This window comes from Etheostoma cragini, chromosome 13 (genome assembly GCF_013103735.1).
Source record: "Etheostoma cragini isolate CJK2018 chromosome 13, CSU_Ecrag_1.0, whole genome shotgun sequence".
NCBI classification, from domain to species: Eukaryota; Metazoa; Chordata; class Actinopteri; order Perciformes; family Percidae; genus Etheostoma; species Etheostoma cragini.
In genome coordinates, this window is record NC_048419.1 from 15,181,021 (window position 1) to 15,204,274 (window position 23,254).

At 40.0% G+C, this 23,254-nt stretch overlaps 1 protein-coding gene across 1 annotated transcript in view; it reads left to right on the forward strand.

Annotated features, from left to right (window-relative positions):
* The window catches only part of ubl3a (ubiquitin-like 3a), a 33,795-nt gene extending 10,541 nt beyond the window's left edge, over positions 1-23,254 (forward strand). Inside the window, exons 2-5 of the mRNA XM_034889868.1 lie at positions 16,272-16,380; positions 18,047-18,133; positions 20,250-20,327; positions 21,434-23,254. Of these exons, the coding sequence (XP_034745759.1) occupies positions 16,272-16,380; positions 18,047-18,133; positions 20,250-20,327; positions 21,434-21,486 (327 nt within the window). The 3' untranslated portion in view covers positions 21,487-23,254. The remainder of the gene's footprint in view (positions 1-16,271; positions 16,381-18,046; positions 18,134-20,249; positions 20,328-21,433) is intronic.

Consider the following 23,254-nt stretch of genomic DNA (forward strand, 5'->3'; position numbering starts at 1 on the left):
CCCCCCCCCCCCCCCCCTCCTCCTCCTCCTCCCCCCTCCTCCTCCCTGCTGCCCAGTTCCTTCCTGTTGTTGCTTGTGTAAGCAGTTGTCTCCACTGTCTCCCCGCTGAGGCTGCCTTTTTGCTGTTGCAAACATAACGTGGCTCAGATCTCTAACCAGATATCAATGAAAAAGGAAACCCCTATAGATACATCTCTTAAACACTGCAAACACAGACAGTTGCACACTACTTTTGTGTCTGTTGTGATAATTTATTCAGTTCATCTCACTTTAATTTTTTCTTACATGTCAATATAGACCTGGGGCATTCTGTGGGCTTGTTAGTGGATTTTCTCCGTTGAATTAACTCTGCTAATTATTGAGCAAAGACACATTATAATGTGTAGCTGTAGATAAAATGGTAATACCTACAGTGAAATGTAAAACGACGATACCTCAAACAGACTGAAAAAATGGCCTTAGTATACACCTCTCTAGCTAAGTCTTAACAATAATGTAGGATTGTAGGCTTCACAAATATGTTCTTTATTGCAGGGCTGTTACATTAGATCACACCATATTATGCAGGATTATATTGTGTTGTATTTGTATATCTCAACAATACTAATGATACTAATACACTGTATGTTTACTATAACACATGCTCATTTTAAGATTTTATAAATTACTTTTTCATAGCATGTAAACGTGCGTGTGTGTGCGTGTGTGTGCGTGTGTGTGTGTGTGGGGGGGGGGGGGTTTAATACCCTTGGTTGTTTCTGTCTAATGCCATCTGGTTAATTCCAGCACAGAGGGCATTTTATCTTGCCAGCAGTCTCTATCTGTCTGTTTCTCTCTCTCTCACACACATACAAACACACACACACATATACACACACACCCACACACACACATATATATATATATATATATATATGTAGAGAAATTCTCTACTACACACGCATGGCATCACGTGAGTTTTGACTGCAGGCAGACTTCTTTTTCTGTGGGAGAAAAAGAAAATGCAGTGTCGTGGATGTAACTGCAGTCTCCCAACCGTTTCTCCTCTCTCTGATTAGAGCCCGACCAATAAAGCATTTTTAAGGCCGATACAATACAAATATTTGGTTATTTAAAAATCCGATATTGCGATATATATTTAAACAAAAAAAATCCACAAATGCCTAAAAAACATAAACAGATTTCCGTAACATTTGTTATTTGTACTTATTTATCACTGAAATAATTTGATTATAATTTTTTTTTATTGTCACAACAGAACAGAGGAACATCAACATATATTAAAGTTCTGATAAATAAAATGTATAAAAATACAAACTAAAGATATGAAACTTGAGTCCTTTAAACAAAAACACTTTAACAAAAAAAATAATCAGGAGTGTTGCCAACAGGGACGCTGTAGTGCGCCCTCTGGTGGACAAACTATGCAACAGCAAGACTTATAACATGGTTGACCGCCTATTTTTTATTTTATTTTTTATTCTGATTGTGATAGTCCTGATTATTAATTTATCAGAATAATTTAGTAGTCATTATAAATAATTCTGATGAATTAAGTAAAAAACTAAAGAAATTAAATCTTTTTAAATTTATATAATAATTTACAATTATGCCTAACATCGGCCAATAATATCGGTCCGCCAACATATCGATCGGGCTCTATTTCTGATTTTACATCAGTTTCTCCTTTAAATGTCTGCTAAGCTTTCATAGTACCTGAGGAAAGGGACAAAGAAAGTAATAGAAAGGGAATTAGATTTGATAATGGGGGCGGAAACCATCTACAAAAACAACAACAGGATTTGAGAAACAGAACTGGATGTAATCATTCACTTTGATATTTTTTGTTATGAAAGGTTTTCTCAAACAACAGCTCCTAATTTCAGGCCGAAAACGCAACACTACATTTCATCTAGCAGCAGCAGTATACACAGGGTCATAACAGATAATACAAAAAAAAAAGTTAGTGGACCGAGTTACATTTATCTATCTTCATCCAAATCCTTACCTGCAAATACCTACGCAGACAAAGAGGAACACCCACAAATGTTTGTTTATTTTGAAGCTGCAACTAATGAATATTCTCAATATTGATAAATCTATTGAGTATTTTATTGATAAATAATGAAAACCATTCCCCGATTAAATATAAAGACCAATGGTCTAAATCCGACATATAATGATTACCATTAATAAACACAGCAAAACAACACATTTTGACATTTTAGAAGCTGTTGAATGAAGTAAATGGCCAAACCGATTAATCAACCATCAACATAGTTTTCTATCAATTGATTTTGATTCATAAATATTATAATTATAATAATTATCATTTCACTACTGTTTCACAAGACTAAGTTTTTAAATTTCATGAAGGGCAGTTGTAAATGAAAAATGTGTGTAATCAGTTAATATGTAAAGAAAAAAGAGATTCCAAATATCCTAAACCTTTGTGTTAAACGCACACAGGAAAACGGGAGGTGTTTAGAAAGAACAACCTGAAAGGTTACATGTCATGTGAATCCTGACTTTAGGGCATCGGCTACACGCCGCTGGGGAGACCACCTTGGAAATAGGAGGGAAGAAGGGGGGAAACAGGGGAAGGCAGAGGTCACCACCGAGTATCAAGGGGGAGAAGAGCATGGGATGCTTTACTTGACTCCAGGGTTTTGACATAGCAGGGGTCATGAAAACACGGGGGAGGAAGTCACATTAATGAGACACCCTAAGATGGAAGTGTTGGAGACTGAGAGGGGGAAGAGGGAGCAAACAGAGGAAAAAGGTGGGGCAAAGGAGGTAAAGGACAGGAGGTCCTTTCATCACAGCCATCAGGGATCATCAACCCTCTGTGTGGTCCCTTCACACCAGCAGCATGACGACATCTGGTGTGTTGGTGTTTTGGGTTTGTGTGTCTGCTTGTAGCTGTTTTTTTTTTCTCCTAGTGCCTAAACAGACACATGATGGCTACTTTAGGAAACGGTAATGCAAAGAAATTGAAAACAAAAACAAAGAACATTCCATTGCTAATTTAAACTAACACTTTTACAGATTTAACAGTTTCCAGCTTAACAGTATTTTATTGTACTTTTTAGTATTTCACTTGAAACACAAAAAAAGAAAGAAGTTGCCACGGTGGCCTGCAAAGCTGAATACACAATGAAGTAAAAATGAAAGTTGAATTCACGACCTTGATATCTTTGTGATTCAAATCAATGGTTATGTATGAACAATTACCTCAAACTATTATTGTATTATCAACTTTGTGTTATCACATTTATTGTTGAATATATTCTTGCTTCCTGAAGTCGTTCTCTCTGTTTCCCAACAATCACTTGCACCTCCATTTGCCACATAGGCCAAAAGGAACTATTCATTTTGGTGTTCACAAATAAGAGAAGGGAACATTTTTGATAAAGAGGGCATCACGTAAGTCGGCATTGAATGTCAGAATAAAATTAGTTCAGAATAGATAGATAGATAGATATATAGATATTTATTGATCCCGAAAAATGGGAAATTACAGTGTTACAGCAGCACACAAAATATACATACAATATACATGAAATAATAATAATAATAATAATAATAACAAAATATAAGAATAAATTATAAGAATATAAGAACAAATATTTAAATATATGCATGCACATGTAGAAAATAGAATGCATGCAAAAGAAAAGTAGTAGTGCTGTGCAGCCGTCACTGAGAGAGGGAATACGCGATATTGTTTTCATATCTGGGGATAACAGCACACACTTTTGCATTGTAGTGTTGCACTTGGTTGTACACATGAAAAAAGTGACAGAAATAATTCTGGAAAAGATTAGGGGGAAAAAAAGAACTTGAAAGAGAAGTTAAAACCAAGTTTACGTTCTCACCCCCACACAGACAAAAAAACGTAGGCTGGGAAAGGTGTGCAAGTGTCTCGAAAACATTTTCAAATAGCTGTTGCTTTCCTTTGATTCCACACAATTTGAATACGGAGAAGCACGGTGATGTCATTAGCTGATAAACCGCCCCTAAACTGGAGCATGTGGGTTTAAATCTCCATGTTGGCAAACATCTACCTTGCTGCAATCCTTATCAGCTCCAGAGGTGCTTTCTCTTGTTAACCTTCCGAATTCTTTCACTACCTGTGTCACGTTGTCAACCAATAATGATAAAAACCTTTATCTTTATGTCACTGTCATCCCATTCTCTATCTCGCCTCTTGCCTTGTGTTAGGCAGAGAGGGACAGACGGTCGAGACGCTGACGGAGGGATGAGAGGGAAATCGATTGAAGCATACAAGAGCAATTTCACGTCTCGGCCCACAGCTTCAAAAGCAGAGCCTCAGCAGACATTTTGAGTGTGCACGTAAAGTGCATGTGTGTTCATATATGAGCAAATGTGTGTGAATGCAAAACACCAAATAGTTAGTGGAGGACCAAAGGAACTAAGTGGATTTCACATTCACGCTTCCTCTTCCTCCTCCTCGGTCCCACAGGTTTGCCTTCAAAAGTGTCAGCGTTTCCTCTGTCCTCCTATTGTCTCAGACCTTGCCATCTCTATCATGGCGTCTGTACAGCATCAGCACTTTGGAGGTGGTGTGTGATAGCAGTCCACTTGTTTTTTTTCTCTTGGTATCATGCCACTGTTTTTGCCTGTGTTGTGTTTCCTCTCTCCCTCTGAAGTATTTATTGGAGTTTTGTCCTCTCTGATAAGATGAGGACAGTGGGGCTCCCCCAGCTGAGGTCTGAAATGGGAAAGAAAAGCTGTAGTCTTTTTTTTCTGCAGAGTAACATTCTATTTATGCTACATGTCCATCTACTTCTTATTCTCTCTGGCCAATTACGAAGTGTCTTTACTCCTTGTGTTGAGTCGGGAAAGATGTGGTTGTAGTGAAACTTGTGGTGTGTGGACGATTGTTTTTTTTTTGGCCATGAAAAAGGGAAGTAGCCTTCGAAAGAGGTCATGCTTTTGTGTAAACATTAAGCTGGGCTTGTTCCTTAACATCTCTTCACCAGGCTAGCTAACACTGCAGCGTGAGGTGCATTCCTTCAGCTCTTGCACCATCTTCATCACAACTTCCACACATAGTGTCCCATCGCCGTGTGGGTTGCAACTATGTAATGCACAGTAATTTACTACAGTTTTTTACAGTTCTCATGGAGCTGGCTTGTTAACTTATTTGTGCCTGTGTTGTTGAACAGCCATTTTGAAATGCTAGACGTGGAGTTGACGGAGAGGCAGGAGGCAGCCATGCGAAGTTAAGCTGCGTCAACCTCTTTGTGACAGCTCTGATCACAGAGACACAGAGCATGTGATCAAAGGCACCTACCTGGCGTCTGTCAGGAGAGAGGAATGCAGTCCTGGGTGTGAGCACAAGTTAAGCGAGGGGAGATGACAGCATGAAAGGGAGCTCTACCTGTTCCTAGAGACAGCAGAAGCAGCTGATGGATTAAAGGGTTATCTGTTCTTAAACGGGGAGAAGGGATGGATGAAGAGTGTGGACAGAGAGTGGAGAGCTGTCAGCTACGCTGCCGGCTGGAGAGCAGGAAACTGCCTGTGATGCTGGTGACAGGACGGAAAGGGAGGGAAAAGAGGAGCAGAGGGGTTTTGGGTTTGTGATGAGGACGTCAGCGTATCAAAGGATAGGTGTTTTTGAATGACAGTACAAAAGGACAAGGCCTTGGAAAGATATATGAGGTATGACAGGGTAACTGTGTAATGAGACATATGACTGATAGTAGTGAGAGCAAGTTAGGGAGATGGGAGTATTGTCGCTCATTTTCTCCTGGATCCAAAACCGAGAGTTATAGATGCATCAGTGGATAATCTTCGAAGCAGAAGATGCACTATGCAAAAACACTTTTACGGTCAGAGTTAAAGTCTGAAAAAGAACACATTAAAAAACAAATGATAATGACTTTTCCCTTAATAATTATTGTATATAATGAATTTTTAGTGTTTGCATAGTAAGTTGAGGGTTTCTTTGCTTTGTGCAATTAAACTGCCACATAATTTGTGATGCTATAATAAAGGAAATAAACCTCAATTTTACAACACTATTAGAATCGTAATGTAGCCATTAGCCGCCTCTGTTCTGTTAGCATGATGCCCCAGAAAGTGCATCTGATAAAGGTCTGTGTTGTTGGCCTTTACAATCTCAGTAGAGCCTCTCTTTAATGATTAATGGCCTTAATACAGTCCAACAGGAAGGAAGTCTGTGTTTTATGTCCAGTGCACAGGCTGCTCACTTTATACACAAACAGGGACATAAAAAAGAAAACTTTACTGGAAATTGATCAATGGCCAGCAGGATCACATGTAGGGCCTCAGATTTAACCAAGGTTCAAGGTTCTTTCTTTTAGTCATGTGCAAAACAATAAAAGAAGTTGTCAATGGAAATGAAAATCTTAAGCCCCTGACACACCAACCGGACGGCCAACCCTCGGCAGAAAAAGCAGTTGGACTGATCAGTCTCCCCAAGTTGGTCAAAAAATTGCCTCTGAACACACCAAAAATGAAAACTGGCAGCTGACCTGACGAACGCCATGGGTCTGGTTTTTCCGGAAATTCACAGTCAGACTGTCATGGCGGCTTATTCAGAATACAGTCTCATATTTTACAAGATTTTACTCACCAAAACGTATTTCTAAAAACATTTTAAGCAAGAAATAGCCCATGCAGTTGCTGAATCTGTTTTCATTTCAGATCGACAAAGGTCAGTTTGAAAGATTTTCGTCAGTTTCCAGCGACTCTAGTCATGCTCATCTTGCTCCTTGTTTCCGGGTTTGCACTCCACCAATCAGATTGGTTATTTGAGTCCGACTGCCAGCAGTGCCCTCCTTCCGACTGAGCATGTCGGGTCGGCCAAAATGAAGGACGACAGCCCCTCCGGACCACTCCGGACGGACGACAGCATGGAACACACCGAACAGACTCGAGTCACCGACCTTGCCAGACTGACAGCCGATTATTGGGTTGGTGTGTCACGGCCCTAAGGCCTCAGGCACCTCCAATAAGGTTTAATAAATAGGTAAAAGAAAACACAAGTACATGCAAAATCTAAATCTACGACACAAAAATAGTGCAAGTTAAGATATAGGACTAAAATGGATATTTTACAACAACGCTGAATGCAACAAAGGCTTACGTAGCCGGACCAAAACACAACACTCACTGTTCATGCGACAGAAGCAGTGTCCATGCTGTCTCAAAGTCTCCTCTGTGTCCTCAGTTCAGTCCCGGTGTTAGAATCCCTTCCAGTGAAATACAGTCACACTTTACAAACCGTGTTTGAGCCAGCTAATGTTACCAGCTAATCGTAGGCCAACGTCACCTGCTGTATGTTAACTAGCATCACGCCCCAGGCTGTTGCATCGCAATTCATTTTTTATCTCAACCGATTGTAATCTTTACACGTATAAATTGATTTCAACCAAATCACGGTGCATCGTTACATCCCTATTGTCTAGCACTCTTTGGGGTGGTGTCAGTATGGTGAATCCAGCTCAGATTATTGCTGGTCTCGCTTTGCCAGCCCATCTACACGCTGTGGAGCGTAGTAGGATCTGGCTAGTTCCCACAGCATTTTGGAATGGGAGAAAGACATGCTCAGTTTATTAGCCTTTTTTTTTTTTTAAACCAATCACAATCATTATGGGTGGCACTAAGATTCGGACTGAGCCGCTGTAAGATAATTGCGCAACAGAAAACTCCGATTGGACTGCTAGCTGTCTCAATTTACCATGCAGAGATCTGAGGAGCAGTCAACTGTGGTCCTCATAAATCCACCGGACTTTAAAATTCCAACACAAAGAAAGCACACAGAAATGGATATACAGTCATCGGGCGGAATTTCCTGCGGCACCGGAACAATCCCGGAAGTGGAACGTCAAGGATATAGACTAGATCATCACCAATGCCAAGCCCAAAGTACCTGAAGGCGCTGACTCTGTCCGCTGCAGTCACATGGATGTAGATTGGACTGTGGCCTTCTGTCTGTCGCTTCCTGCAGTCTGGAATCAGCTTCTTTGTTTTACTGATGTTGAGATGGAGGTTGTATATTTGGCACCAAGATGGCTCTGACCTCCTCTCTGTAGGACGTCTCCTCGGCGTCTGCGATCAGCCCAGTGATGATCGTGTTGTCAGCAAACTTCTTGATGGTGTTGGAGCTATGTGTGGCTATGCAATCCTGTGTGAACAGGGAGTACAGGAGAATGCTGAGTCCCAGGTCTCTGAGCTTGGAGGGCGGTAGTGGTGTTGTTTAATGCTGAACTAGTCTATGAACAGTATTCAACAGCCTCTGTTGATGAAAGTAAAATTCCTGGTTATACTGTGGTAGGGCCAAAGATTGCTTTTAATGTTGTGTCTAGAGATGAAGACATATTGTACTGTAGTGATTATTCAGACACTGCTGCTACGCCGGAATGAATGCACCAGAAGTACCAGCCTAGGGGATATTTGCATTTTCTGCAACAGACACAAAAACACAGTATCCTATTTGCTGTTAAGACCAGTTGTTTTTTAACGCTATTTAAAACACCTATTTGTTCAGCTGAAATAATAATCCCCCTCTGAGGGGTCCTATCTGTTGCCAAGATGGAAGGTCTGTGAATGCTTTGCTGGGCAATTAACTGCAGTCTGAGACCTGTTTGCCTTTAAACCTTGTAGTGTCTTCACTTTTGAGACCCTCTCTTATCCCTCGGGTCAAATTGACCCGTGACTTATTTGGGGTTTTAAAAACAATTCTGAAATAAAATTCACCTTCATAATCTATTAACAAAAATTGTCTTTATCTCAATTTCAAACATTTTCTGAATTGAGTCAGGAATACATGTTTATCACAGAAAATAAGACACAGCGTTTATTTTTAGGTAGAAAAATGTAACTTGTTCCATTTTTCTTCTTGTAAAAAATTGAAATGGGTCAGTTTGACCCGAACACCATACAAGAGTTAAGCAACACTATTAATTATGTGCAATGATGAATGTGAATGAAAATACAAACCTCTCTGCAAAATAGCAAATCTCTGCTAACTTTTCCTGGAAGTGCAAAAGTACAGCACGAGGTGTTTTATCTTTCCAACTACTTACTATCCATCAAAAATCGTTGAATTTACTGTCAAGGAGCAAGATATGAACGAGAATATTCTGCTTTGGCTGAAATGTTTGCAAAGTCATTTCTGAGCTGATGTTGCAAAAAGGATCAACTTTTGTTTTTGAGCTATTAATAGAAGAAAAGCGCACTAAGGTGTGTGTGTGTGTGTGTGTGTGTGTGTGTGTGTGTGTGTGTGTGTGTGTGTGTGTGTGTGTGTGTGTGTGTGTGTGTGTGTGTGTGTGTGTGTGTGTGTGTGTGTGTGTGTGTGTGTGTGTGTGTGTGTGTGTGTGTGTGACATTTAACCTCCAGCTTTGAGTAAAGCACTTTTTTCTACTGGACAAATGATAAAATTCTCTTGTCTTTGAGGAAACTGTTAACCGCACTGAAGCATGACAAATGTGCATATGATATCATAGATACACAGAGCATAGAAATTCATATTGTATGAAAACTTAAGACACTCCTCAAGCCCTAACAAAGTACCTGTAACCACACTAAAGACCAGCTTGGTTTGTTATGTTACGGTGCATTATTATTTGGATTATAAGAGTACTGTCTAACAGGGCTTTCACATAGTGTACACGCATAAAGACAGAAAAACAGGACAAAACGGCACCGATGACTAACTAGCACCCTGGTTACCACAAGTGTTGGCATGACAACCAGTAGAGCATGACTGGAGGCATAATCGGCAGTGCTGGAATAAATCTTGACTGGCTGGATCTTTCTTTACTTTTTAAGATTATTTTTGGGCATTTTGGGCCTTTATTTCTATAGGACAGATAAAGACATGAAAGGGGAGACAGGGGGGGGGAATGACACGCAGCAAAGGGACGTCAGACGGAGTCAAACCCGCGGCCGCTGCGTTGAGGAGTAAACCATCTATATTTGGGTGCCTGCTCTGTCAGGTGAGCTAACCGGGCGCCCGACTGGAGCTTTCTTTATGCTTCTGTGACATAACAAAAAAAGTCAATCTCAAGAACAGGAGCTTTTTATCCTCTCAGTCAGGCACCTGTTAAGATTCTCACTGCGGCACTTTCCGTCAGTTTGTTTGACTGATGTGGTCTATATCCAGTATTGATTTATTTTGGAATAGCTCACTTGTTGTCTTACTCTTTTACAGTTTATATATTTATTAAATATCTCCATCGACCTTTGTCCTACAGGGAAATAACTGATAGGCTAACTAATGTTTTGCATATTGTGCGTGTTGTGTAATACAGGTGGTCAGTTAAGTAGGTCAAAACAAACCATGACACACTAGCCATTATAGATAAGTGCCCTATAAAGATGGAAAAGTTAATGATAAAAAAACTTCAGCTGGGTCAACTTTATTTCTAGATTTTTACTGCCGTGAAAAGGCTTGTTGCATCCCTTAGCTGACTACAGTGACGCAGCTGTTTGTGCTAAACACACACTGTATGGATATGTGCCTCGACATCAAAGCTATATTTTAGTAACCTACAAACCTATCCAAACTTTGCTTTAAAATATAAAAGATTCAAGTAAATTACATGCATGAAAAGAGCATAGTTATGATATGACAGCACTTAAAGAAATTACAGTCGGTACAAAAGCATAGCTATAAGATTTGATTTGAAGATTTGAAGTGTCATATATTTGTTGATATATTCTGAAATAAGAAAAATATCTTTCTGCGTCTATGAAGTTCAGTCAAACTTTCGTTGTAACTGCAGTCAAACCTTCACTGCTATTTTGAAGATGCTGTCCTCTACATATAATGTGACGTAATTCTGCCCCTTGTCGGATGAAAATAGCCAGCTGGTGGTCTCTGCTGGTGTGGAAATCTCCAGTTAGTAATGGGTTAGCTCTTAAAGTAACATAAAAGAGAACACACTTATGGCTGGGTTAGCTCAGTTGGTAGAGCAGGAGCACATACATTGAGGTTTACTCCTTGACGAAGAGGCCGCGGGTTCACTCCGACCTGCGGCCCTTTGCTGCATGTCATCCCCCTTCACTCTGGCCTTTCATGTCTTCATCTGTCCTGTAGCAATAAAGACCTAAAATCAGCAAGATCATTGTTTGGTTTAAAACTGATTGCAGTAATGCTCTACCCCCGATACTGTAAAACACAGACACACTGAGATTACCAATCCTTGCCTTGAGTTATTTTTTTTCGCAGTATCATGAATCAGCCGCTGTTACGTAACCACTCCGTCTGTGTTTTTGTGCGCACACAAAGGAGAGAACTCGCACAAAGAAGAACAACTATTTATAATCTTGTATTAAATATGTCAAACTCTTAATGAGGCTGTTTGACAAATCCTAAGAGTTTATTTTCTTGTGAGCTCGCTTGCTATTGTAACATCTAAAGAAGCTGCATTCAGCCTACTGTTCCATCATGTACAGTGATTTTCTAAAAACACCCTTTTCAGAGTGTTTTTAATTAAAGAAAACAATGGCTCCATGATGGCATGTGTGTGCTGATGGGGGTTAATAATTGCGGTATTTTTTTATGTGTTTGCAACATCAGTAAAAGCTTGCAAAGTGTTTTTATTTACTCAGTTTGGGCTAATTAAAGCCCAAACTGACTGTTTTTCAGGCCGATCTTTTTCTGCGTATTCTTTGGGCTTCTTCACATTCAGTCCAACAAGCTGCAACATAGTCTATTATGTCTCCTATTTTGTAGCTGTTGATATTCAATAAAGTTAGTTAGGTAGAAAAGCACCTACTTATAATTCATGTGGGATTTGTGTTATCAAAATTCTGCATAGCTACATCTTTGAGTTTTACAGTCAAATTTTCTCCTGATTCACCGTGAAAGGCAAGTTCAAGAAGACTGGCTGCTGGATCCAGCTGGCTTGTTTTAAACAGACCCCAGTCAGACTAATCACCCACCTCTTCTCTTAAACTCATTCATACAGTTAGGAATCCCCACTGACACCAGCAGCTAACCTTACTGTGCAGACTACATATAAAGTTACTCTAATATATTCCCACAGGACGGCTTCCCACTATGTAATTAAAAAAAAAAAAAAACGCTCCAGAGGGTCTAAAGAGCAGTGAGCCCCAGCTTTTTTTTTCTCCTCCTCATCCGTTTTCAGCCCCCCCCCCCCCCCCCCCCCCCCCCACACACACACACACACACACACACACACACACTATTGACTTGAGAAAGAGTTGAGAGTGGTACTCAGTGAGGAATAATTATAGATGGCATTGCATTCCCTGCTCTCCACCATGTGCAAACAGTGTTTACCCAAAAGGGTTTGCTTACTTCAAAAGTTAAAAGTTTACACCATGGCACAACTTGGCAGCAGTGTCACCTTATTGTAGTGTGTCTGAATGTCGGCAGTGGAGGCTTGACAGTCAGGGAGCCGTGTCACCATTTTCATGCAAAAGTAGCATGTTTCTTTATTTTATTTATTTATTTTCAGAAACAACCAGGAATAGAAGTCACTGTGCCAGGATGTTTCAGCATTACAAATACTTTCACATGTGCACATTAAAGAACTGAGATACTCACTAGTATTTTCCAGTTCTCCACAATCTCTGCAAACTGACCTGCTGAGTAACTGACTGTTTGCCTGAAGATATATATATATATATATATATACACTTTATGTTTAGGCATGAATGAATGAAACAATTTTCCCCCAAACCTGGAGCTGCTGTTATATTTATTCCAGAGAATAGATGGTAATTGAATACACTTCCCTGAGCTGGCTGTGGAACCTCATTATCAGCCCCTCTGTGGCAGGGAGAAGGCCCATGACCCTCTGGGAGAGGTAAAAGAGCAAGAGAAAGTTAAGACCTTGATTCCGGTAAATTTATAATCAAATTAATAAGGGTGATGTGAGGAAAATAGGCAGCTGTAGAGATACAGTTGGGTGTGAAAAATTCAAGGAACAAACAACATAAAGGGTCCTGGTAAGGTTGTGTCCCACCGCGAGCCACCAGAACAGCTCCGGTGTTGCTTGGCATTGATCGCGGATGTCCCTGAACGCTACTTGAGCTTTTAATGCTGGTGGAGAGCGCCGGCTAGTAGCATGTTCTAAAATGTTCTGTGGGTGTCAAATATGGTGACTGCTAAGGCAATAGGATTTAATTTGCATCATTTTAATACTCATTAACCATTCGTGACCTTTCTAATTTGTATGGAAACAGATCTGCATCTGTATTATCATTCTATTTAGGTTATTCTTTTGTTTTGTCGCCTGTCTCTGTTTTTAAAATAGAAAGTGACTTCTAAGAATAGAGAAAGCAAAGAAGGATGGAGAAGGGGAGAGAAGCAAGTGAAGAGATTGAACGTTGTGCCGGTTGATGATAAGAGGAGAAAGGCTGAGTTAATGTTGTTTAATTAAAGCTAGCTTAGTGCCTCTTGTTATTCTGGCCTTTTACATTCCTTCACTGTATGATGTGCAAAGCCAGAAATTGGCTGAGTGTGGGCGAGAGACAGAGTAATAGAGCGATGGAGGGAAGGAATGCAATCATTGCTCCAAGGAGAGGAAGACAATATGATGTGACACTGTAGGAAATGGGCAGGATAGAGAAGGGAGGAGGGGTAAAGCTATCTTGTAGGTGTTATCAGGTTAAGCCACCAACCACTGGCTGTCGCCATGGTGACACCATGGTAACGATCAGGTGTTCAGCCAGGATGGAGCAAGAGCTTGCTTATGTAAAGGGCATTCCTCTGTGTTTCTTTCTCATTATTTCCATCTTCATCTGTCTCATTTAGAGCCATCTTCAGGTATTGTTTGTCTTCAGGGTGTATTTATTTGTAAAAAAAACAACAACAACAAAAAACCTGCAGATGTAATAACGTACATTTCCTATTCATCAGCCTTCTACAAATTTTTACTTCATTATTTGTATTTCATTGATCTAGTTCAAACTGTCCCTTGTGAATCGCAGCAGGAAATTGCAATTTATTGTTGGCTGGCGCTTTTTCAGTAAAAAAACAATGAATAAATTCATACATATAAAGGAGCATTTGTATGTCCCTGCCTAGCTGCGTGGGTTTGTAAAGTGTATTTTTATGGCCCAAGGTGTCCTGCATACATAAAGAAAAAGAAGCTCAAAGCTATATATATATATATATATATATATATATACATACACACACACACACACACACACACACACACACACACACACACACACACACACACACACACACACAGTATATGTGTGTTGTTTTGTATACAGTATGTGTACAGGATATGAGTGGGGCCTTTATGTCTCTGTCTGGCTCTTACATTCTTAAACCTATAAGCTGATTTGATAACGTGCTTACAGAGATCTCTGTCAGCTGTCAGCTCTGTTACATCACTGCAGCCGGCTCTGTGTTTGTGTGTGTATGTATACATGTGTGTGTGTCACTCAGCTGAGTGGGTTTGGTGGGACAGGGGGAGTATAGAGGGCTAACAGACGCTCGGCACATGGAAACACACTAGAAACAATGACACACACATGCTTTGCCCTATATGTACTGCAGGCCAGACACTCAAAAATAGAAAGCAAACGCACACCACAGACCTTTGCTCTGACTCTTAAAGCCATACTGTACCTCTGCTAAACACACATAATGCCAGTTAAAAGTAAAACTCTAATCTGCATAGTTCACCTCAGAATTTGTGTCATTTAGGGTGAGAGAACAACAGAGATGAGGCACTTGACAACACACATCATTCACAACTCGTATTTAGTTTCAGCAAAGTTGCACCAATCGATGTAAACAATGAAATTGTCTCTGCCTTCATTATTTGTTGGCACATGATAAGCATGGTAGTACAGTAAATAACATATTATGTATGTGAGGTATATAATTGTTATGATTTGGTGTTGGAAATTCCAAATACAAGTGTTGATACTCATACAGTGGGAGGCGTTTAATGACCAAGTCGCTACTCATCCTTTATTCACAGTAGGTTGTAAAATGTTTGTTTTTTCAACTGGAGTCAGCACCAATTATCAATATGAAGTGTGAGAAATAATAATAAAACAACTGTCAGTGAATTATAATTACAAAAAAGGGCAGTGTTCTGTAAGTGACATTAATCCAGTTCAACGGGTTTCAGTACACAGCCACAGACAAGCTGAAGTTCACTCGCCTACAGCTTCAGTTCTTACTGGACAGTTTACAGTCGTCCTTGCTCTCTCCATCCCCCATCTCATTTAAACCCTTTCTGATGGATGTCCTTTTCGGTTTTGGTACAGGAATATGTTTTCTATCAGGATTTGGAGGGATTTTGACCATAGTAAACAATAGCCAGCAGGTTATTGTCCTCTGTATTCTCTGTCATTGACTATGTATGTGTTCTTACTGGCGTATGTTTCAATAATCTAAATAATCCCTCCCTATTTTATAAATCATCTAGTAGACCCCATAATGACAAACCCCTACCATGTCTAGTGCTGTTCAGTATCTGTCAGGAAAGAGGACTGGCACACTGTAGTCATTCATTATTATACTTGACTGTCACCGCTGACTACCGGGATAAACTATCCAGGGCAGGTTGCACATTTTTACAGCCTGTGGTATTCCAGCTAATTGTTCATGTTTTGTGTGCTGTTTTACGCAGTGAGAACCAAGTTAGGTTGTGTTGAAACTACCCACCGTCTCATTCATAAATGAGAACAACAAATGAAAAGGCAGTGAAAATGTAATTTGAAAAAGCAGTTGGCTGTCTGAGTAAAAAATGGAGAATAGTAGTTGACAAAATACGCGTAGTAGTGCCTCTAACCTGCTGTTAAATGTGTAAACCTCTATTTTAGTCTTACAAGGAATATCATATGCCGGTAATAAAGCACATATTTAAACAATTACCTCATGGGGTTTGAACTCCAGCTAAAGGAACAAGGTAAAGAAAAACAACTGACTTGTGAGTGCAAAAGTTGAGAGGGTACAAACTGTCAGTAAGTAACAGAATTGGGATCCATAGACGAAAAAACAGAGTTAGAGGGATGAGAGAAAAGTGAGGAGGAAGTTGGAGAGACAGATGGGAGTTAATCCGGCGGAAGAACACTCCTCAGGGTCTTCATATCCTTCTCCTGTTTCCTTTTAAATTACTTACTTACTTCACTTGAACTTGTGCGCTTCCTGATTTGACTGTGTTTAATGTGACATAGGGTATGGTTTCTTGTGTTATGTTCCATTTGATGTTTCTCATATACATTTCTAATGTACATACTGTATCCTTTTTTTTTTTTAATCTGTGTTGCAGATAAACCTGCGACTTATTTTAGTCAGCGGAAAGACAAAAGAATTCTTCTTCTCTCCCAATGAATCAGCGGCGGACATTGCCAAACACGTCTATGACAACTGGCCAATGGGTGAGTAGCTTCATTCAGATACCTTAGTGATTGTTACTGGCAATGTCAGTTGATGAAGATGTTGAATAATGATGGATGTAGCATCTACATGTGTAGTCCCAAGGCAAGAAATACATCCTGAGGAGATTCAACCATTTATTTTTCTTCACTCAGACATTGGGTGTGTATCAAACCGCCTCCATGCAAACTTCAAACACTTAGTATTGAGTATAGCTCACACCAAAAGTCAGTGCACTGAAAGTACTCGGACCCCCCCCTAAAAACAGTCAAAAAATCCAGTGTGGAACGATGGACCATAGTCACACTAAACGGGCACCATCTAGACTACATAGCAGAAGGGAGCCCTTGACCGCCAGCTGATTGGAGGAACGCGTCACGTGGGTGCGGCCGCTCAAGAATTTCAGACCGACTGTCATGGCAGCTCGGACGGAATACAATCTAGCTAGCTGTCTTGTGTAGACGGCTATCATACACTGTGTGCAAGTTTGGGAGCACAGAAACTAGGTGATCTAATTAATCCTGGCTGTATTTTCTATAACTAAGATAATGCCAGCTAAGGAGCTATGCTGTACATCCATAGAGATCACATTCATACCCACTAATTACTTGCGTGGAGGTCTATGTAGCAGTGTGGGAACGTGCCGATTATGGAGCCTGATTATTTTTGCATACAGAAATGTGTGATTGCAGTACAGCCACCTCCTTCCTGGAATCTACCCTCTCCCTAACTACTGCTACACCACTGTTAGAGTTAATTTGATACTGCCGACCTTACACCACTTTTAATCTGAACACCTTAGTCACCTAGTCCAGCTACTTAGAAGGACTCCGATTGTCCTTGACGAGAGCAGTTTTTCTTTCAGTCCTGTCAGTTTTGGAAGCGCCCAGTGTTCCTCCCGGACAACAGATCTGAACCCTGTGAAACCAAACGCAGGCTCTCAGTCAGCACCAACACCCTCCGCTTAGCTGGAGACAAACATCTGGTGGCCAGACGATGCTGCTGTGCAACTCCATCCGCTGTTTTCTCTCTCATTTAATGCCTTCACTTTTATCCGTAGCTCATCCCAAGCCACAACTCATGTTCTTCTCTTGCTTTCCTTCTTTCTCACATTCCGTAATGCATCCCACAGAGCCCACATATTATACATTGTGCATATAAAGATCTAAAATGAAGGCCCTAAATGTCTTAAAATATCTTCAGTGCGGTTGTTAGTGGGCTCTTTCTTTCACCATGCAATGATGATGATTTCTTTTCACTACATTGTTTACAGTATTTAGTCAGAACCTCTTAACAATTAAATTCCTTGTGTCCTTTTCTAAGTTGCTCAACTAAAACCTGGGAAATTTCAACGTTCAATAAAGAACTGACTTGTTATTGACTTTATTGTGGTTTTTAAAGCGTATTCAACCTCAGGTAGCATTAAAAAAAAAAGGTTGTGAAATGTCGTTACTGAACCTGTTTGTTCTCAGATTATATGTTATGCAATGATGATGTTTTATGGGAAAGAGTTAAAATAATGTGGCAACAAATTACAAACTTACAATGAAGATGAAAAAAAAGAAGGGTTAAGAAGGAACAGGGAAATATATGAAGCTTATCCTCTGTTTTTCTTAATTTCTCTCTTTAACTCTCTTTCCATCTGCCTCTGCACCTTTTTCCTTTCAGACTGGGAGGAAGAGCAGGTCAGCAGTCCTAACATCCTGAGGCTGATCTACCAGGGCCGGTTTCTACATGGCAACGTAACACTAGGAGGTGAGTAAACACAGAAAGCACACCTCCCAAAAAAAAGTATTGCATGCTCATAGACATGCATGCGAAATCCCAGCAGGGTGTTGCTGGAAAGTTCTTTGCTGTTCTCATCTTTTTCCTGAGCCACAGAACAGAGGTACCTCAGTGCTCCAGACAAGCCTGCTTTGATGGAGAGAGGGAGGAGAGAGGAAATACAGAAAGAGACTGGTCAGGAAAGGGGCAAGACTGGCATTAGAGTAGACCTTAAGCGGCACAAAGACGAGACAGGAAGGGAGGGGGGCGTGAAAATGAAAAGTGAAGAGAGAAAGAGGATGGCAGCCCGCTTCACTTCTCCCAGCCTTTCAGGCTTTTTAGTCTACTTAACCCAATTTGATTGGACTGATGTTTGGTGTGACTAACAGGGTCATTCTGTCCCTAACCCTTTTACTCATCAAATTATTGCCACATATCTGATAATTCCCTTATCAATGGTGAAACACATTTGCAAGCCGACTGTTACGACCCAAAGTACACAGAATCCTCTACAGGTCGAGCCAAAACTCACAGTGGTTTTAAAAGGCAAACACTGACACCACACACATGTGACAGTTGATGACATTTTATAAGGCAACGGTAAACTTCGCTATAACATCATATTGTTCTGGCATTATTCAACTTCAGGAACAGAAGGGGAGATTGTGACCATAATACTCATTTGGTGGGATACTGAATAGGTGACAGTAATCTTGGGTGCCCACCTTGAAACTTTGGGTGATTGTGTAGATCTTCTGTGCTGCACCGTCCACATATTAGAATTTGTAGCTTCTTTTTGAAGCACCATCCATATTTGAAGCAGTGTCTATTGTCATGGCTACAATTTTTGTTTTATAAGACAACTCTTTATTGGCCCAGCATGTAAACAGATACGAGGAATTTGACTTTGTTTTTATTGATTTGGACCCCAAGGTACCTTAGTTATTGATAAGTAGTTATTGTTGATATTGAGCTTCAGGTTTTTGCCTTTGCACCATATAACAAAGCTCTCTATCAGTTTATTATTATTATATTATATTATGAGTCTGGACAGACATGGATATAAACTGCACCTCAACTGGCGGGCTAAGGCATACAGCCGTGAGGCTGTAATTCTAGATCAAATATCACAGTAGGACTAGTGTTACTTGTTATATTACAAAGCATATGAGTAGAATGCCTTTTATTAGGGCGGCCGAATAGCTCAGTTGGCAGAGCGGCTGTCCATATGTAGAGGTTTACTCCGCAATGCAGTGGGCCCGGGTTCGACTCCGACCTGCGACCCTTTGCTCCATGTCATTCCCCCTCTCTCTCCCCTTTCATATCTTAAGCTGTCCTGTCAAAAAAAATAAAGGCTGAAAATGCCCAAAACATAACTTTAAAAAAAAGAAAGAATGCGTTTTACCTATTTTTAAGGTAGCCATTGATTTTCATTAATTTTGGTATTAGAATGAACTGCTACAAATAGCTTCAAATAGGTAGGTAGTCCTTCATGGTGAAGATTAAGTTCAGTTTTTTCTTTTAAAATGAAAGTTACAGTATTTTTTGCGTTGTAACGGAGTCTATAGTAGGACATGAATTAGGATATTTTCTGATATTCTGCATATCACTATACGGCCAATGCAGAAAAATCCCAAATGATCAAAGCACTAGCTGTGTTCCAGTTGTAGTCCTTATGTGAGATCTAACTCTTCCTGTATGTGAAATGAAACTGTCAATACCTGATTCTGATAACTATTGATTGGGACATTGGACAAAAGAAAAAATATTTGATCACATACTGAATACATGTTATTTTTGCTCCCACTCCTTTTGAAAGTAAATGCATTTGAAACTTTTCTTCTCTCTCAATAGTGATTTTATTAGTGAAATGAACAAGTTAAAAAATCAGCTACTCAGAGGGGAAAAAGTAAACATTTTAGCTTTTCTCTCTTTTAAAGCTTAACAATTTCCAGTGTAGCATGAGTTGTACTCTACAATTTTAAAAAGCTGTTAAAGATGAAATGATGAATGACTTTGTAAAGTTGGTTATGTTGTAGCTCACTGAATTACCTTTGCACCTGCTCTAACTCTGTTATTCTCTCTCTTTCTCACTTCTCCCCGCTAGCTCTCAAACTGCCCTTGGGGAAGACCACAGTGATGCATTTAGTTGCCAGAGAGACTTTGCCTGAGCCAAATTCCCAAGGTAACCAACCCCTTCTTTCCTTTCAATAGGCTTTTTCACACACTGAACAACTCCAAACGTTCTGCTCCCAGCCATCATTTATCTCTACACATGGCTTCTGTTTTAGGAACAGCCACTGGTGCAAATAATTGGCTCTCTTAAATGTATCCCCAAGGTACACTACATTGTGTAGAATAAACAGCTGATATAAATCATATTAGGCGAAAAGTCTCCTTTTTGTGACTGTGTAGTGGCAGGTATGTATGTATGTACTGTATTTATGTATGTATGTATGTATACTGTATATGTACTGTATTAATGCATGTATGTAGAGACAGAGGCAATAGGCTCTACTGTAGCTATTGACTGTGCTCAATTTGCTATGCATTCTGGGTAAAATAATCCCAAGGAAACGCTCCGACTGTTTGTATTGTTGTTGATGATGTTGTTGTTGTTTTTGTAAAAGCCTGAACAATGACAAGGACTGCAAATTAGCAGTGGCTAGACGTCCTAAACACCATCTACCACATCTGGTTGTAAACATGTTAGATGTAGTGGCAAAGTTTAGTTATAAGTACAAAAAAATCTGAAAAGAATAGGTTTTTCTCAAATGGTTAGTGTGTTCTGGAAAAACACAAGACAATCAACATTGCGAGCACGCCAAAAATACAGCCAATGTCTTCCATCTTTTAGTAGCGAGGAAGTGACAAAGTAGTCTCTAAATTCTGAGATTACCTGGCTGTTTGTTTTTTGTCATCTTTGTATTTAAGAAACCGTGTTAGACAAGTCTAACAGCAAAACTAAGTTGGCGTGTTGCTTCAGGTGTCGGTGAGAGATGAAATACGATCTAGGAAATCCAGTTTGAAAGGAGAATCAGACACCGAAATGCTGCACCATGGGTGGTTTATGATACTCTCAGAGCTATTTTGTCTTTCAATCGCGAGCTAAACAGTAGAAATAAAGCATTCACGTTACAAAGTAATCTACCAGTATTGTGTAATTGAATTTGATTGGCCAATATTGCCAGTTGTTGGAGGATGACCTTGTCTGACTGTGTAGACTCAGTTTTCGGTCTGTGTGTGTGTGTGTGTGTGTGTGTGTGTGTGTGTGTGTGTGTGTGTTTTCAGGTCAGAGGAATAGAGAGAAGACTGGGGAGAGTAACTGCTGTGTCATTCTGTAAATACACACCACCGCCACCTGCCCTCCATCCTTCTCATCCATTCTCGCCCTCAACATCCTGGACCGAATGAGCCTGTCCCCTGTCCTGGAGCCTGTCCACAATGCAGATAGGCATATGGACAAACACATACTCTTCGCTTTATCTTTTTTCCCCCCCTCTCTCACACAAAGAAAGACAGCAGGCTCGGCCTGATTCAAGGCAAAGAGTTGGGAGCAGAAAATTGATTAATGATAGAGTTGATTCCTTTGTTGTACTTGATTTGTTGTCATAACTGAAAATTAGTGGAAGGAACTGGATTTGCATGTGGGTATTTTTTTTCCTTAATGCATACCTTTTTAAGCCTTCTGACACACACACACATATAATAGGCACACACCTTATCTAGCCATCCTCAGCCTGTCTGTTAAAAGTCCATTTTTAACTGCCTCCCAATTCTAGCTAATTGTCCTATTATTGCAGTGCTCAAGTTTGTGTGTGTGGCCTTGTTTTCTAATACAGACCGCTGATAATTTTAACCACTAACAACTCACCTACACACACACACACACACACACACACACGCACACGCACACGCACACTCTGACATCTTGTCCACACATCCAACCATATATGCTTGTGGGATCTCCCTCAGTGCAGTAGACAAAGCTTAGACATGCCTGATCAGAGAACTGAAAGCAGGAAAAAAACAAACAATAACACACACACATATATATACACGTATATATGCATATGTGTCCTTTCTACTGCCCTCCTCTGTATGTGCCCTTAGGGGTTCACAATAGAGAAATTATGATTTTATGTCTGCAGAGGGCTGGCAGACGTCCTACTCTTTCAGTCGACACATTCTTAGCCAAACAAAGCCTAACAAACAAACAAATAGACAAACAACCAGTGTTGGTGCTTTTGTTTTGGTTATTTGTTTGTCCATGACATTTGTGACTGTGTTTTGACAGTCCACGCATATTACTGATCGACCAGTGTTGTGATTAATAAAACGTCATGTCAGTTTTCTTCCTTCCCTGGTGCACCATCCCTCTCTCTCCGAGGATATGCTCATTGTGCTCCTTTTTTTTTTTAACAGTGTTGTGCAGGATCTCGCTGACTGATTGCTGTCCAAGCAAGGAAATGAACTATCTGTCTTAATTCGCTTCCTACTCTCTCCTTAATTCTCTCTCTCTCTGCATTAATAAGTCCATTTTGCACAACTGAAGCATGTGGTCCCTTATCAGATTTAAAAAAAAAATGTATAAAATGTTTTGTTTTATTTTATATTTTTCCAATGGAAGTAATGCTTCAAACTAAGGTAACATGTAGAATATATTTAATATGAATCTTATATAGACCATGATGACTCTAGATCCTGTTGATATACAGTATATTAGTGTTTAGTCTATGATTGTGTGTACGGTTAGCTTCTAGCCAGTTCACAGTCACTCGCTGACAACGTCTTGTGCTTAACAGCAGCTAAACCTCCCTCGTCATTGACAGACTATTTTTATTTTTATTTTCATTCTTCTGTGCTTTTTTTTAATTATTTTTTAATTTGTTTATAATTTCAGGTAAACCTTTTTTCTCCCTTTGCTTTAAAGAATCGCTTTGTAACAGCACTAGGTCTTAAAAAATATATTGTTTATATTGATCAGGGTTCAAATCTGTACAGAGATAAACATTTTCAAACCAATTGTAAATAGCACTAATGCTCCCTCTCCCCCCTTCAAACTTCAAAATGGAATACATCTGTAAACTAAATAAAGGTTATTGAAGTGCA